At 42.3% G+C, this 15,991-nt stretch overlaps 1 protein-coding gene across 1 annotated transcript; it reads left to right on the top strand.

The window, feature by feature from the left end:
* The first annotated feature begins 1,861 nt into the window (after positions 1-1,861).
* CA7 (carbonic anhydrase 7) lies at positions 1,862-8,948 on the top strand. The gene is made up of 7 exons (XM_026036542.1): positions 1,862-1,901; positions 3,781-3,978; positions 5,917-6,035; positions 6,962-7,057; positions 7,283-7,345; positions 8,417-8,572; positions 8,826-8,948. The coding sequence occupies exons 1-7, from the start codon at positions 1,862-1,864 to the stop codon at positions 8,946-8,948; spliced, it is 795 nt and encodes a 264-aa protein (XP_025892327.1).
* The last annotated feature ends 7,043 nt before the right edge of the window (positions 8,949-15,991 follow it).

Here is a 15,991-nt window from a genome sequence, read left to right as displayed (position 1 = left end):
ATAAAGCAGATACTCTTTCAACAACCTGAGGTGTAGGCAAGCTCTGGAGTGATTAATGTTTTAACATTTAATCTGCTTCTATCTATTGTTCTTCAGATGTTCTACAGTGTGCAGCCTGTATCCAAACTAACTGTATTTTGCCATATTTTGTTAATAGGCAATGACACATTAAATATGTTCATATGCATTAAATAAAGTAAGCCCATAACACTTTGTTCAAATGGTCCTCTACAGCGATGTACTACTATATACATATAAATTTATTATCCCCAGACAACATTGTTGCCTAGTGGAAATATCTCTAAATGACCCCAGCTGTGGAGGACAGAGCACACTTGCCTTACAGATTCAGAAATCCTGTTTTTGTAAACTTGGCACAGCCTGATATGTTGAACTTTTATTTACCAATTCCAATCTTGTTTGGAGCTCCCTGAAAATAAAGGCTAGTTCTTACATAGCATTTTTAATAGACAGACATCAAATTAAATTGTAAATAAAATTATTCCTTATACATCAGTGGGAACACTGAGGCATTTCTCACTTGTTCGGTATCACAACATAGTGACAGGTTCAGAAAAACAACCCGTATATTTGTCCTAGGCTGTTGGTCTGTTAACTCATTGTTGCTATAAAAGAAGAATCAAAAACGTGAACTTGTGTATGGTTCTGTTTGGTCGCATAGACATATATGCAGTATCAGTGTATCATTTACCATTTAGCACAAGTAAAATGAGAAGTTGTTTTGAGTAAATCATTGTAAAATTGCTCTGTGAACATCCTAACAGCAGTTTACACACTTTATTCAGTGGTTTCGCTTGGTATGTATCAAGGGTTCTGCATCTGACTCCTGTAGAAAGCTTATGAAAAATAATTTCTGCTAAGATAGCACAAAAATATAAAAGTTGCTTAAAATGGTTTAATTGATTTTTGCTTCTTTCATTTTCCTGGTTGCATATTAGGACTTTCCCTAACTGTGTGTGTTACTGTCTTTAGGAAAATCAATAATGCATCTATAAAATGTAGTCTTGGCAGATTGCATTCCCCCAATCTAATAAAAGTACTGCTAAGAAGTCATTCCTTTTGCCACAATGATGTCTTAGAGCTTTTATATCTGCAGAGTGGATAACTCATTTTAGCTTCTTCACGAATTTAGCAGGACGCTGGCAACTACAGGAGCATACCAGGCCATCAAGACTTCATAAACCGGCTTCGTTCTCTAGAGTCTCCGTGTCCTGTTCCCTAATTTAATTTAGGGTTTTTTTTTAGACCAATTTCTCAATTTCTTGATCTTTTCAAAACCTTTCTTTAGATTTACACTGAAAAATAAAAATAGTCGATTTATCCTTAATAAGGCAGCACAAATAAATATTTCTGAGGTAAGAATGTTCTCCATTTCTTCTAAGCATTGATTCTGAAGTTGAATTGCAAATCAAGCAGTAACAACACTACTTTTTTTTTTTTTTTGCAGCTGGAGAGAGAATGTAAGAAGAGAGAGGGCAACAGCGAGATGTTCTTTTACTGCATTTGATCCCTGTGTGCAAGAACTTTGCCGGTTGGCACCCAGACAGCTTTGGCTCCTAAGTTCTAGGACATCAGGTACCTGTTTTGCATTTGCCTTTTCCTGAGTGAGGATACAGGGTGAGCAGCTGCTGCTGCTGCTGCTGCTGCTGCTGCTGCTGCTGCTGCTGCTGCTGCTGCTGCTGCTGCTGCTGCATTGGGAGCAGAAGTTGCCCAAGCACCTCTCGGGTTGCTCTGCTCCTTTAAGAGGCTGACCCGCTCCCTCGGGAGCCTTTATAAAGGCAGGTAGGCAGCAGTGCCCTCCTCAAGGAGCTGGGAGCCAGGCAGGGCTCGGGTCTCCGGCATGACTGGTCCCCACGGTTGGGGCTATGGGCAGGATGATGGTAGGTCATGTCCTTTCCATGCTGCATCTCTTTATCTTCCCCCCTGCTGCTTCGTTTTCTTTTTAGTCCTGCTGCCTGAGCCCTGCAGAGCTGCCTGAATTTCATTTTCTGCAATTATTGAATACATACAGCTGGGAATTAACTGCTTTCTTGATGGTAAATAGCACCCTGAAACTCCCACCAGAAGAGGCATGAACTTCTGCCTGCTGCTCTGGGTTGTTGCAGTGTAATTGATATTCTGCAATCAAGCAGTGCTGCAGACCCTAAAGATGTGTCCTGTTCCAAACAGATGCTGTGGAAGTGACTAACTGCCTCTCTCTCTAAAAGCAATTCTTCTGGGTAAAGAAACCATAGAAGAGCAGTAACAGATCTCCTGACCCTGTGGAGCTGTTGCAAGATGATATTTAGGCTTCCATGGTAGAATGTTATATACTTTCAGATATCCATGAATTGTAGGGATCAGCATCAAAGGTGTCTTTTACTGAAGAAACTTCACTTAACAATTTGACAGTGTTTTTAGTTTATTCCCCCTTTCTATTTTTCTTCTCCAATGTGTGTCAGAAAGTGAGAAAACTTATGAAGCTGCTGGAAACTTTCTCCAATCATGTTGTCCAGCACCTGTATCCTTTGCAGAGTGAGGGATAAATGATTGATGTCACCTGACAAGATGGATATTTGTGCAGCTTTCAGGAGCCAGTCTCCTCTTTTGTCCCTGACAACAATTTTTTTAGCTACTGCATATCCCAAAAGAAGCTTGAGCACTTAATGGAGCTGGATATTTCTGATAGTGTTATGTGTTTAGGCACTAAAAGTCATATACTAAAGCAAAGCTTAGGAAAAGACAACTTATTGTCTAAGCTTGCGTGTCAAAACTTAAACAACAAATATGCTTTGTAAGTAGGTTGAGAAGAGGAAAGATACCATTTCATATGCTTAACTTTTCAGTACATACCCAAGATAAGCAAGAAGGTAATAATCTGTTTAAATTTAATGTGTGCTTGGTTGAAAAAAGTACCATTGTGCAAGTGAGACTGCTACAGCTAAACGTGCTTGTTGTGAACTTTAAAGTGAAATTGCTATTGTTAAACTTTGACCAGTAACAGCAGAAAAAAAAATGAATTTACTTTTGCAGCACAGTATAAAAGTAGAACGAGAGAAGAGGTCAGAATAAGTAATTCTCTGAAACAGATATAGTTTTGTTATCTCTAACTGCATGTGAAAGTTCCAGCTCTGGCAAGAAAGATATATCACTAAATTGGTCTTTCACCCCACTCTATTGCAGTCCTGCAGTCCAAAAGTGTCAATAATCACATTGCTTTGATCTTGCAGGGTAGAAAGATACCGTAAGGGGCATGAGTGAAGGATGAAGCTGCCTCAAAGATTTACTGCAGTCATAAAATGGATTTAAAAATAACTACATAATCAGTAGCTGAAAGATTGAGTCATCTGCATCTAATTTGAATCACTGGAGCTTTTACACTCTTATCCAGGAAGCAGTAACACTCTTTCTGTGGGTGTATGCGTGTGTATGCCCATGCAGGTGTTTATACATACACATACATCTTAGAAGGTATTTGAAGTCCTTCCAGTGTAATTACCAACTTGACACGAAAATCAGTGACACGAGTAACTAAAGATGTGGTGGTCCGTAGATTTGCTGTAATTTCCTCAGTGTGTCTTCTAAAACCTACCCAAATCTTTCATCCAGTTGCTGTCTGTGCTACTAAAAACTATCTATAGAATTTAGTCAACTCATCAGAAGCCAAACTTCTAAGCAGTTCCTGCTCAGCAACCTACACTTCATGCCTTGTGAAAACTTGTAATTATTTCTTGTACAGCAGGAAGAAAATAACAGCAGTTTCTTTCTTTGGTTTTGAAGGACCCTCTGAGTGGTACAAATCTTATCCTGTTGCCCAAGGGAACCGTCAATCACCTATTGATATAGTTTCTGCAAAAGCAGTTTATGACCCTGGTCTGAAGCCACTTAATATCTCCTACGAGTCATGTACTTCTCTCAACATCTCCAACAATGGCCATTCAGTTATGGTCGAGTTTGAAGATGCCGATGACAAGACAGGTGAGACTAGCACGCATGGACAACTAACCCAGCATACTGTTTTGTGGCTTAGTGAGGGGGAGTTTAGTATCTCTTGTGAAGCACATCTTGTACTATGTGCTTTTTAACTTAGGGCAAAGTGTGTTACCAGAGCCCTTCATTTTATTGAGTCTGCTGTTTTCATGATTTGAAATTGAAATACCAACATTGAAATACCAACACACACTCCAGCTCTCTCTGGTTCACTGCCCAGGTGAAAAGAATCAGCAAATATCAGATCATTTGTCATAATCATACTCTGCCAGGTCTATTTGTATCTAGATGGTTCCCTGATTTTCTTGCCCTGTTTTCTTTCTTTACTGCCCCACAGCAGTTCAGCATCTTCAGAAGTTAGTCTTCAGTTGATTTTGATTTGGTAGCAGCTTGTATATGTGGCACTATCTGCAGTTATATTACTCTAGCCTTTTTTTAGCTTATGGCAGAGTGAATAAAAATGTCTTAAGTGATTGATCCTATTATTGTTAACTCATGACGATTTTGCTTTTACCTGCATAGTAAAAAAAAGCATTAAGATAAAGAGGCGATTATAAAAACGAGTAGCTGATAAATGGAAGAGTGCATTTAAAACAGGACTCTCAAGAGTTTTTAATCTCCAAGTTGCCAAGGCTGAGGGTTAAGATTCTCTTCATTTGGTTCTAAAATCTCTCTTCTTGAATGAACTCAAAGAGCCTGAATGAATGATGAGTCTTCATGGGCAATTCCTGAATTAGAAATGAAGACCGTTGATGTGCATTTCTCAAGTTTACTGCGTAAGATTCACAAGAATGACATCCTACAAAATCTGTAAAGCACATCTGCAAATATTTGCTTGTTTACTACCTCAGTTACTACAGCTGGTCTGCAGCTGGAAAACAATGAACAGTTTTAGGTATTTAAGAGCACTGCATGTAACTCCTCTGGACCAAGGCAATGGAGCAAAAGCAGGTGGACTTGGACCATGGGCAGGAATGAAGAGCTGCACCCTTCCTGCACTGGAGAAGCCTCGTGATGCTTGCAAGGAAGAAGACTGCTAGGAGTATAAAGCTGCATTTAAGTGTTTTTAGTTTTATTGAAATAGATCTAGTGACTCACAGCTTTGCATACATTATACAACAGACTTCTGATAATATCCCCATTATAGCTAGATATTTTTAAAGTTTTGTGACACTGTCAGTATTAACAAAATTAAGCAACCTCTGATATACACTGCTGGGCTGCAGGCTTGTTTTGGCAAGACTGTTTCTTTCACAAAAGCCAGCTGCAGCTCTGCATGTGTGGTCGTACAGTGCATGCCCCAGGTTTATAGGTAGAATATTACAGCCTGCACAGAGGATAGAGAAGGGCTTTACCAAGGCTGTGTTCACTTTGAAACTTTTTTTAAAGATATAGATGATCAGGTTTTCATGTCTCAGCAGAACTTTATCAATTTGATGTCCTGTAGAAGTATAGGAGAATTACCAATATGCTGATAAAATAGCTTCTATAGGTGATACCTTAAGCATTAACCCGCTCCTGCTAAAGGTGTTGTTTTTAAATGATATGTAAACTTTCTGTAGAATTTTCCCATCATTAGAAGGTGATTTGAGACTCCCCAGTGTCAAGAGATTTTTTTTCTCTTGTAGGAGCAGGTAACGAAAGAAAAAGGAATATAGAGAACTTCTAATATAAGGAAAGAACTCTAAAGAAATATAAATATAAAATTCTCTATTAGTAGCTAGTCAATGTGCCTTTTTTTTTCTCTCCTCTACAAATTTGGGTGTTTTCTATGATGAAAGTTTGTACTTCTAAATGTCTGGATGACGCATCCTGTTCTATTGACAATGGGAAAACGCTGCTCTTTTTCACTGTTGCACCATCTAGTTCTTAGTAGCAGGAAGGTAAAGCCAGAAATACATGATCTTTTTCTTCATTTCTGCTTAGCAATCAGTGGTGGCCCCTTTGAGAACCCCTTTCGGCTAAAGCAGTTCCACTTCCACTGGGGGACAAAGCCGAGCCAGGGATCGGAGCACACAGTGGATGGCAAACCCTTTCCTTCCGAGGTAACTGTGCGGGTGGAGACGGGGCTAATCAGCACCAAGGCTGTTGGCAAAATGCCTTTGTCTGTCGGGGGAATTGGAAGCACACTAGGATTCTGATTGCCCTGACCTAACTATGCTCAAAGACTTGAGTAAGGGTTTTCCTTCAACCACTGAAGCTTTCGCATCCGTTAATGACAGTGTTCTGTCATTAGGCAAACTTCTCTCCCTTGCACAGCCCTTTCTCCAAAGATCTCAGCTCATTCTGGTCAGCGAGAGCCAGCTAGTCCCAGAGCGCAGCTGCTCTGCTCCCAAACGGAGCTGCTTCTGCATGGAGCAGCCTCCGCTACCTCGGGAAGGCGCTGAGCTCCAGCTGGCTCTCTCTGTTCTTCATGTAGGTGGGAAGGACATTCAGACACACAGTGCTGAGAAGCACTTACCTGACAGTTAAATTGGTGATTGCAACCCAAAATAGCCATGCTGCTGCCAAGGAGCTTAGGAATGGCTTCATTGGGAGGCTCTTGAGAATTTCCTGCAAAGCTAGGACCAAATACAGCTGCTTCCCAGAAAGGCCCATCCCAAATCATACAGCAGGAGACCATGGAGTGATCACAGGAGCATAGAGCTTCATGGATGAAGGTCCCTTCAGGGAATCTTTCTAGGTTACAGCATTATTTCTTAAGCTTAACTTGAAACAAGTCATTTGTTAATTTATAGGAGCTCTTTGCTGTGTCCATGCCTACCGACTGATCCAAAAGACTGATTTGGAACTTGCTGATCTTTCCAAAGATATCTTATAAGCAAAGCCTACTCTGTTACCAATTCTGTTACCAATCGTGCTACTGCCTGCTTACACATGATGCAACCTATGTTGAAAAAAATTATCTTTAATTTGTATTTATTTTTTCTTTATATTAATTTAAATTTGTATTTCTAACTTCCTTCTAAAGCTCCACTTAGTTCACTGGAATGCCAGAAAATATGCAACATTTGGAGAAGCAGCAGCAGCTCCAGATGGCTTGGCAGTAATTGGTGTTTTCTTGGAGGTAAGAATTGCAAAAATAGCATGTTTACATGATGAAAAGCATCATACTGTCAAATGTTTGAGAACCAAGCCCCATATTTAAGAGGTGCGTAGGGAAAACAGATGACTTGATTGAAGAAGTAACTTTTTGCAAATTGCTGGTAAGTCTGCTTTAGTAGGAATTTTGAGATTTGGATAATTCAAAGCATAATTATAGTCATTCTTAACCTGTGCATTGCTATTTTAGATTGGGAATGAACATGCCAATATGAACAGACTCACTGATGCTTTTTACATGGTAAAATTTAAAGTAAGTTTCAAACTCTTTAACTTGCTCTGGAATATCCTTTACATATTAAGCTCATGTATGTGTCTAAGACAAACAGTAAAAATAGAAAACTGCTCACCCCAAACCCTCCCATCATTAGCATGTTACTGAAACTATATTTTTCCTGTCCAATGCCTTCACTCCCTTCCCCACAAAATTTGGCTGATTGGCCTATCCTCAAATGCTTCTCAATGCTCCACTGAGCCCATTTAGTTATCTATAGAGTTTACCCTTCCTGGGTTATCTAAAATCAAAAGCTTCATAACCCTTCAGGTTCAGGTCTTAGTCATGAAAGCAACCTGTTTCCATCAAGCGTAGTCTTGAGCAACCCCTTGATTGTAGAGATGGAAGCTCTTTCAGTTTCCCATTGGGGATGATCTGCTCATTCACTTCCTTATGAGCAATTCTAGACATCTAGAAAGTGGTCTTAATGTGAATAAGCTTTCACATACTTCTGAATACAACCATAGGTCGAAAAACGTGGCTCTGAGCTGTGGTAGTGCTGCAGGTAACCACATCTGCAGAGCCAGCACCTGTCCAAGCAATATTTGCACTCCCTCTTTTTTGTCTTTTCTGACTGATTTCTCGTTCTGCTTTAGACATTGATATTCTATTTTAAAACCAATATTTGTCCCAGCATACAATGACTCTCTTGGGCTAAGTTTTTCATCATTTCAGACCACTTCCTGAAGTAGATGGAAGACAGAAAACTGTAAGTAACAAATCAGCCCTGCCATTCTTTAAATTGGGTTATACACTATTACCTATTTCATGCACTATTCTTGGTCTTTTTGGAACAAAAGCTGAGCTCTAGTACAGGTGATTGGGTAAGAGCTCAAATCCTAGGAACCCAACAGTAGAGGTCATGCTTGCCACACGACAGTGAATGTTTTCCTGAGTCTATTTTCATGCTTCTCTCAGATATCAGTTGTCATGAGGCAGTCAAACCACCATAGGTCTATTTTCTTCCCCCCATCGCACCTGCTGTTTTTTCAGGTTCCTTTAAATTCAATTTGAAATAGGAAGAAAATTAAACTATCATTTTTTTTCCAGGGGACAAAAGCTCAGTTTAGAAGCTTCAACCCCAAATGTCTCCTGCCTTTGAGTCTAGATTATTGGACGTATCCTGGTTCCTTGACAACACCGCCTCTTAATGAGAGTGTAACATGGATAGTGCTGAAGGAATCCGTCAAGATTTCTGAGAAACAGGTAAAGTTCCAATATTCTCGCAGTTTCTATAGGATTCAACCTTGGATTAAAGGCAGTGACTACCTTCTTTTGTGGAGGGGCAAGTCAGGTTGTGAATAATAGTCACAGTGCTTCTACTTTTATTAATATTCTCTAGGATCTTTGCTTTAATTTGTCCTACTGACATTGTAAAGTACCAAATATTTTGGCCCTTTTTCTGACATCAATACCTATTTCTCCTTTAAGCAATTAATTATTTTACATAAAATTACAGCTGGAGAAATTCCGAACTCTCCTCTTCACCAGTGAGGAAGACCAGAGGATCCAAATGGTCAATAATTTCCGCCCTCCTCAGCCTCTTAGGGGGAGAGTAGTTCGAGCTTCCTTCAAGGCCTGAAGAAAACTGGTCCTGATTTCCACCCCCCCACACACCCCCCCCTCTGTCGTGGTTTAAGTGACTGAGACCCTAGGAGAGCAGAAGGTGCCCGGCCGCGCTGAGGGTGAAGAGAGTGCTGAAGGAGCGGCTGGGTGCAGNAAATATGGCCCTGAAAGAGCCAAGAGCTTCCACATGTGAGACCGAAACAAAACTCTGGTCTATAGAGCTCCACATCATGCAGCACACAAGATGTGAACACTCTGTGCTTGAAAGGGGGCAAATCATCTCCTTATTTTATATTTTGTTTGAATAGCACTTTTTGGAAGCCTTGTTAAATATAAAAGACAGATGAGTAATCTGGAGTGTTCTCCAGGTTCTGAAACTAAAATAATAAGATAAAAATTTAAATCTCATTTAATATAAAATCAGAAATTGATCTACCACATTTTGTAACTAAATAGGAAATTGGTTATCTTTTAGTACTGATTACCACAGCTTCTAATTATCTAATTTAATACATGATTAAATAATAATCAAGAACTTTGGACAAATAAGGCTTAAATTTTCCTGCTGACTTTTCATAGATATTTTACTTGTTACCATCTCTAATTTGCTGAGTATCCTTGACTTAGGTTTCTTTCACATATTCTTGCTGTCTTTTTGACACTTCTCTAGTAGCACTAGAAAAATGGTTGTTCTTTACCTCCAATAAGCACTGACACAAAAGTGGCATACTTATGTTAAAGTTACTGTTCTATGATACTACAATCGGTTAGAAATGCTGAGAATATTCATATTTATTGTAAGCAGCCCATTTTGTTGCACAGTATTGTTTGAACATTGTTAGCCCATGCAACATGCATAATTATAATGCTCCCTTTTAGTCTAAAAGGACATCTACAGGAATTCAGCCATGTAGTTTGTAGCTACAAATTCTTTTTTTTGTAGCTACAAATTTTCAAATTCTACCTTGGTTACAGGCTTTACCCTGCAATATAGACTCTTTTTTTTTTCTCCCCCTAAATGCTGTGGATCTACCCTTTTGCTTTAGGGGCCTGACATGCGTAGACACTGGCAGCACTGAATGGGCGCTGCTGTGCAAATGAGCTATGGCAGCAGCTCAGAGCCTCTTGTCAGTTCTTTTATGTCCTCAAAAGAAAGATGGCTTAGAAAAGCCAGACTGTTATTACTGCTTCTGCTGCTTTGGTGACACTTCTTCAGACTTTCGTCTTGCCCTGAAAGAGAGTTGTTAGCTGTAACTATTCTCAATCTATTTCCAGTTGTGTTAATTCTGGACTTCAAATGTTTCATTTACTCTGTATAACTTAAAATAGAATTGCTGATATGTAATCGGCTTTTTTCAACAGTGGAGATTACTGTCCCTCAAAACAGTATTATTTAAAAAAGTAGAAAAAAATAAAAGAAATGGAAGCTCTTATGGGCAAATTCTTGCAGGAAAGGAGAAGATACTTTGAAGCATAGTACTAGAAATAGAAGGTGAGGATTCTAGACCCATCTCTTCTGTAGTTTTCTTGTTATGCTGTGTTAAACTTCACCATTCCTCAGTTTATGCTGCTGTAAAATTGGGGAACCTCATGGGGTGTCAAGCTAATTCAGCACTGTTTAGACTTGATTCTTGCACACAGAATGTTACAGGAAATGGAAAAATCACTACAAAATGGAGTGTTTTTAATAATGTTATCAAGCTAATGAATATTGTAAAAAAAATTGTATCTTAATTTCTTTAACAAATGAAATAAATAAGACTTTTAAAATCAAGCATGTATCTTTTCCCTCTTTATTTTGAACCAACCTACTTTCAAACTAAATGGAGGGAGAGGGGAAAGGAAGAGGCCACTTTCCATAGCAGTTTTAGTGTGTGTTTCTCTCTTTCTCTCTGAGCTCTTAATAGAAAAACTTTCTGTAGTGTCTTCAGTAAATAGGATTTCAGGAAGTCACCAGTGCCTCTGTCTCGGATGAAGGAATGAGTTGATGTCTTTTCTCCAGCATCATAAGAACCCAGGTATGCTATGGCATAATAGTTTAAATACAGATGAGATTTATTCCTCAAGTAAGAATTAAAACACTATCATGGTTGTAACTTAAGCTATATATACACTAAACCACTGTGAATTTATCATGTGTATATGTAGTATATGATTATATAAATCAGCTTCAGGGTGCAGTAAGATTCAATCAAGCCATCACTATCAGTGCTGTAGCGGTGCGTACACTGCCACAGCAGGTCACTTCAGTGTCTTCCACCTGCCCCTTGCCCTAAACATAAATTAGGATTTTTCTCCTTCAGGGTGTTTCAAGGAGTTAAAGCCCAATTCATAGAATCACAGGGTGAAGGGGCTGTTTGGATTCCTTTCCTTATCTCACAGTGAAGAAGGACTTCCACATCAACATCTTACCCCACTCTTTTCCTCCTACAATCACTTGGTCTAATCTTACTGCCTCACAGAATTTGTCTATTTGTCTTGACCACACTACTAAGCTTTAAGTGTGGTCTGCCCATTAACAAAAGCTCACAAGGTTATTGTAAAAGCTTACGAGGACTGGGAAACACGTGGCCTTCTGTTTAGGTTAGGGACTGAGCAAACAGTTGGGAATCTAGACTGAAAATGCCCTCTGCTGGTCTGTCTCCCTTTCTTATTCAAATGCATAAAACTCCTTAGTTGCACCTAGAGCCAGCACAGGAATTTCCATTACAGTTACTCATACCTTAAAAAAAAAGTTAGCTTGCTTTTTTTTATCTGCTGTATTTTAACTGAACTATCCTTAAAAAAAAAGTACAATCTTAGAGTACAATCCCTGAGTCTGCTTTCTCATCTAAATTAGGCTTAGAAAAACAAAATAATTTGCAATTTATTATCTCTTATCACTGGTAGACTAAAGATGTCCTCTGATAAACTACTCAGACTGTTAACTTTAATTTCTAACCTTTCCAGGCCCAGTTTAACTTAGTGTTTATTTATTTTTTTTTCTCAACCTTATGCAAACAGGGTAGTTTTCAAGTAATTTCAGGATTTTAGGGAGGCAGGTGATACAGCTTAGCAGTCATTTATGAGGGAGAGTTTCATAACTGGTGTAAAGTAATCCAAACTTCACTGGAATGGGTTTGCGAAGTGTCTTACAAGATGCCAATTTTGATGGTGTTCAAAGGTCAGAAAGAAAAGGGAGCATTTCAATAAGTATGAAAAAAAAAAGGCAATCTAAACAGGAGGAACTCCAGGCTGTGAACAGCAATAATGCAAACTATCATTAATTCATTTTAATGTTTACTGTATAGCAGCTATTCAGGAGAGAATATAGCTGTCCTACTGTTGGAGAGGAAGAAGGAAAGGATTTCTTTTGTTGTTTGTTTGGGTTTTTTTGTTTGATTTTTTTTTTTTTTTTGGTGTTTTGTTTTCTATCTAAGTGCTCTGGGCCAAGCCAGGAAAATTGCCTGCATTTGTAAACCCTCCCAAAAAATTTAATGTGACTTCTATAGGGGCCCAGAATGTAAAGTGAGCATGTGCTTCAGTGCAAGCCTGGCTTTCACTTTTGCCTGAAATGGCTCATAAGCAGCTTCAGGTTAAAAACCCCAAGACCTGGCATGATTTGTCTGCTCAGAAACCGCTGAGATAGGAACTTGATATCGCAAGCGAATCATGTGCTTCAGCGACCTGACCCCAACCTGTTCCAGGCAATAGCCTGTGGGACTGACCTTCCAGGCTCAAATAATCAGATCACTTTATCTCAAACCTTTTGAAGTCTGTTGAAACTGCAGTTTACTGGGAGATGGATCATGGCCTAAATAACCAACATAGGAATGAGCAAAAAAAGTATTCACAAACGAATCAGAGTTGCTGGCTGTACAAGTCAAAAGATATAATTATACCTTGAAAATCTAAATATAGCATTCGCTACATTTACCTATCCTTGCACTTTAATACAATGCCCTTGGAATTACATTCATTCCTCTTGGACTGTTGGCAAGATCTCTTTCCCGTAGATGCTCAAAACGGAACTGCAGCTCACTTCTAAAGAGCAAGGGCAAAACCAAAGCTCGGCTTTAGAGGGACTAGAGTCGTGATTTTTTTCAATCAAGAAGATCGTAGTAAGACAGAGTTTTAAGGCAATCAAGACCTTACCGAGTGGCTTGAAAGAAATTTGCCATCGCTGACTAGATACTTTAGAAGGTAAAAATACTGCAAGTCTGAGCAATAAAGTTTTTGTCTCCTCAAATTATATCAAGGGTTAGCATTACCCCTTTTTTTTATACTAAAGTTTTTTATATTAATTGTATATCATATTGGTCCATAACATCAGCATCTGCAAACACTGAAAAAGCAGGATCTGAATCTCAGTTCAACTTAGTATCCTGTCCTGTCAAGAACTAACACTGGAAACACCTGAGTTTCTTAAAAACCTACATATTCTTCTAGGTATTTGGTTTTTATAGAATGAAAGCAGCATCTCGGCTTTCTTTGTAGGACTGTTAATAGTTTCACTTTCATGTATGCATTTACTAAACCATTAAATGTATGCATATGACTTTTTAATACAAATTACCACTGCATTTACTGAAATTACTGCTTTGAGCTGAAGAGAACTTGAGCATTTTTCACACATTCCCTGCAGCCCAGGAAGCTCAGAGCTGGCAAGGCCGTTTTCAGGCTGCTGCACAAGGTTTCACCACGATTGTAAACGGTGCAAAAGCCCAAACGTGGCAGCTCCGAGCATGGAATGCCTGGGGAGCTGGGAGCTGTGGCGGGACTGTGGAGCAAAGCACGGAGGTGGAGGGGAGGGCTGCTGCAGTTGACCTCCTTCTGTTCAACAGCTTCCTCACACAAGCACAAAAACTATATGTATTTCAGATAACTGGTTTCCACGTGTGCCAAAACAACGTCCTAAAGTTTTCCTCTAAGTTGACCTTCCATTTTGTTTGGTCTTCCATTTGACATAAAAACAAGTGTCATTGTGTTAACAAAGAAACAAATAAACATTCAGACTCACAAATATTATCACTCATTTTGCCAGATTGTCTGGGAATGCAGTTATCTCATCTAGGGAACCTAGAATACATTATTTAGATTAAAAATGCCTCCATGTAAGAAGTCAGTGCAATAAGATATGCGCTGATCCTATCATGCCTCTCCAGACTGGTGAGCCTCTGCTATTGCAAAATCATCATTACATATTAATGTAATGACTACTAAGTAACCACTATGGAGCAAACAATAACTACTTATTAACCATTGTGTGTTTTGGGTCCATTCCTTATTACACTGCATAAACCCAGACAATGGAAATATTAGCGAAGACGAGCAGACCCTGGAAACTAAAACCAGCAACCTTTAAGCTTCATAATGTATATTGTGCATCGTTTTCAAAAAGTTTGTGGTTTTGATGCTGGCCCTAGCTTTGAGGGGTGTAAAATTATATTTTTAAAAAGGGGTTCCACTTCCCCCTCCCTTCCAAAAAACAGAAACCTCTCCCAATAGAACACGTTAATCTTTTTTTGACCTTCGTTAGGACAGTAAAAATGACTCCGCTGATGCTTTTCTTTATCAGCTCATCTGAGTGCTTTTATTGCGTATGATTTCAAACAGGGGCAGAATGCGACAGGGACAGGTCTGCGGCTGGAAGGCGGGCTCAGGTGGCGCAGGGCACCAGAACGCTGCGGGTATCGGGCGGCTCGAGGGCGCGAGCGGTGCCCGGGCCGCGGCTGTTCCGAGAGCAGCTCCGGGCCCGAGGGCCGCCGCGCCGCGCGGGGAACATGGCGGGCGGCGGGGCCGGGCGGCGCCCCGGCCTGACAGGCGCCCGCGCCGCCCCTGGCGCGGCTGCTGCGGGGGGCGGGGCGACGAGGGCGGCTCCTGCGTGGGCGCAGCCGATTGGGCGGCGCGGCTGCCGCTCAGTGCCATCGCCCCGCCCCCGGCAGCCCGGAACTGGGGTGGCCGGGCCCGCGTGGCGGAGCAGGGTGGATCGGATCGGGAGTGGAGGTGCGTGCGGGGTCGGGGCGCTGCCTGATACCGGTACCGGCACCACGGCCGGGTGGAGCGAGCCCGCCCGCAGAGGGCTGCGCTGTCGTCCCCGGCGGGACAGGACACGGGGACGGGGCGCGCCCTGCCGCGCCGCGGGGGCGGGATGGCTGCCGGCTCGGGGAGCCCTTCCCGCGCGGCGCCGGCCCGGCCGAGCGGAGCGGAGCCGGTACCGGGTGCGGCGGCGGTGTGGGGACCGTGGGCGGGTGCGCGGGCGCCGGGCTGTGCCTGCGGGGCCGCGCTCTGCGGCTCGGGGCTCGGCCGCGGGGTCCCGTGTCCCCGGTCCGCGGCGGCGGCTCCTGCGCCAGCCCCGTGGGCGCAGCTCGTTTCCAGTGGCCGTGGCTCGTTCAGCCGGGTGGGAAGCTGCAGGGCAGCTGTGCCGTGCCAGGAAACGCCGAGCTTTATGTAAGCGGCGCTTACATAATGGTTCTTAGCGCCCGGCCTGTATTAGCGCCTTCCTCTTGCCCGGGGTTGTGCAGGAGCAGCGAACGCCCCGCAGGGATTCCTTCCTTCCTTCCTCCCACCCCTCCTCCCTGCCAGCAGGCACGAGTCCGCGTGGGAACACGCCGAGCCCGTGGGCACGGTACCCGGTACCTGTGGGCATTGAGCGCAGCAGCGGCTCGGGAATGTGCCCCAGGGCTCGGCTGCACCAGCCGGCTCTGCCGCTGGACGAAGCGCCTGGTGTCTGCCACGGCGTGCGAGCCGCGCAGGGCGCCTCGGAGCAGCGGGTCTTTGAGCTCAGAAGGTGTGAATCAGTGTCCCAATCCCACCTGGGGGAGAAGTGAGGGAGGAGAAAGAAGGTGGGGAGCGATCCGGGAGATGGGGACAAACGAGAGGGCTTGTCCTGCAAGGCCAGAGCTTTTGGGGTTTAGCTGGCACTGGGGTTTGCAGCAGGGACTGGCAGCCCCTCAGCTCGTTGGGGCAGTCTCTGCACCGTGTCTGGTCGTGTGGGGGGCCCCAAACCGTGAACTCTGCTCCTGTCTGTCCGGACACCCGCAGTGAAATTACCCTGTGTCTCGGCCTCTCCTCACAGGG

This window comes from Nothoprocta perdicaria, unplaced genomic scaffold, assembly GCF_003342845.1.
Source record: "Nothoprocta perdicaria isolate Ctin4 unplaced genomic scaffold, notPer1 scaffold_18, whole genome shotgun sequence".
In the NCBI taxonomy this organism is placed as follows: Eukaryota; Metazoa; Chordata; class Aves; order Tinamiformes; family Tinamidae; genus Nothoprocta; species Nothoprocta perdicaria.
The sequence above is the reverse complement of the archived record's forward strand: the minus strand, read 5'-3'. Positions and strand labels throughout refer to the sequence as shown.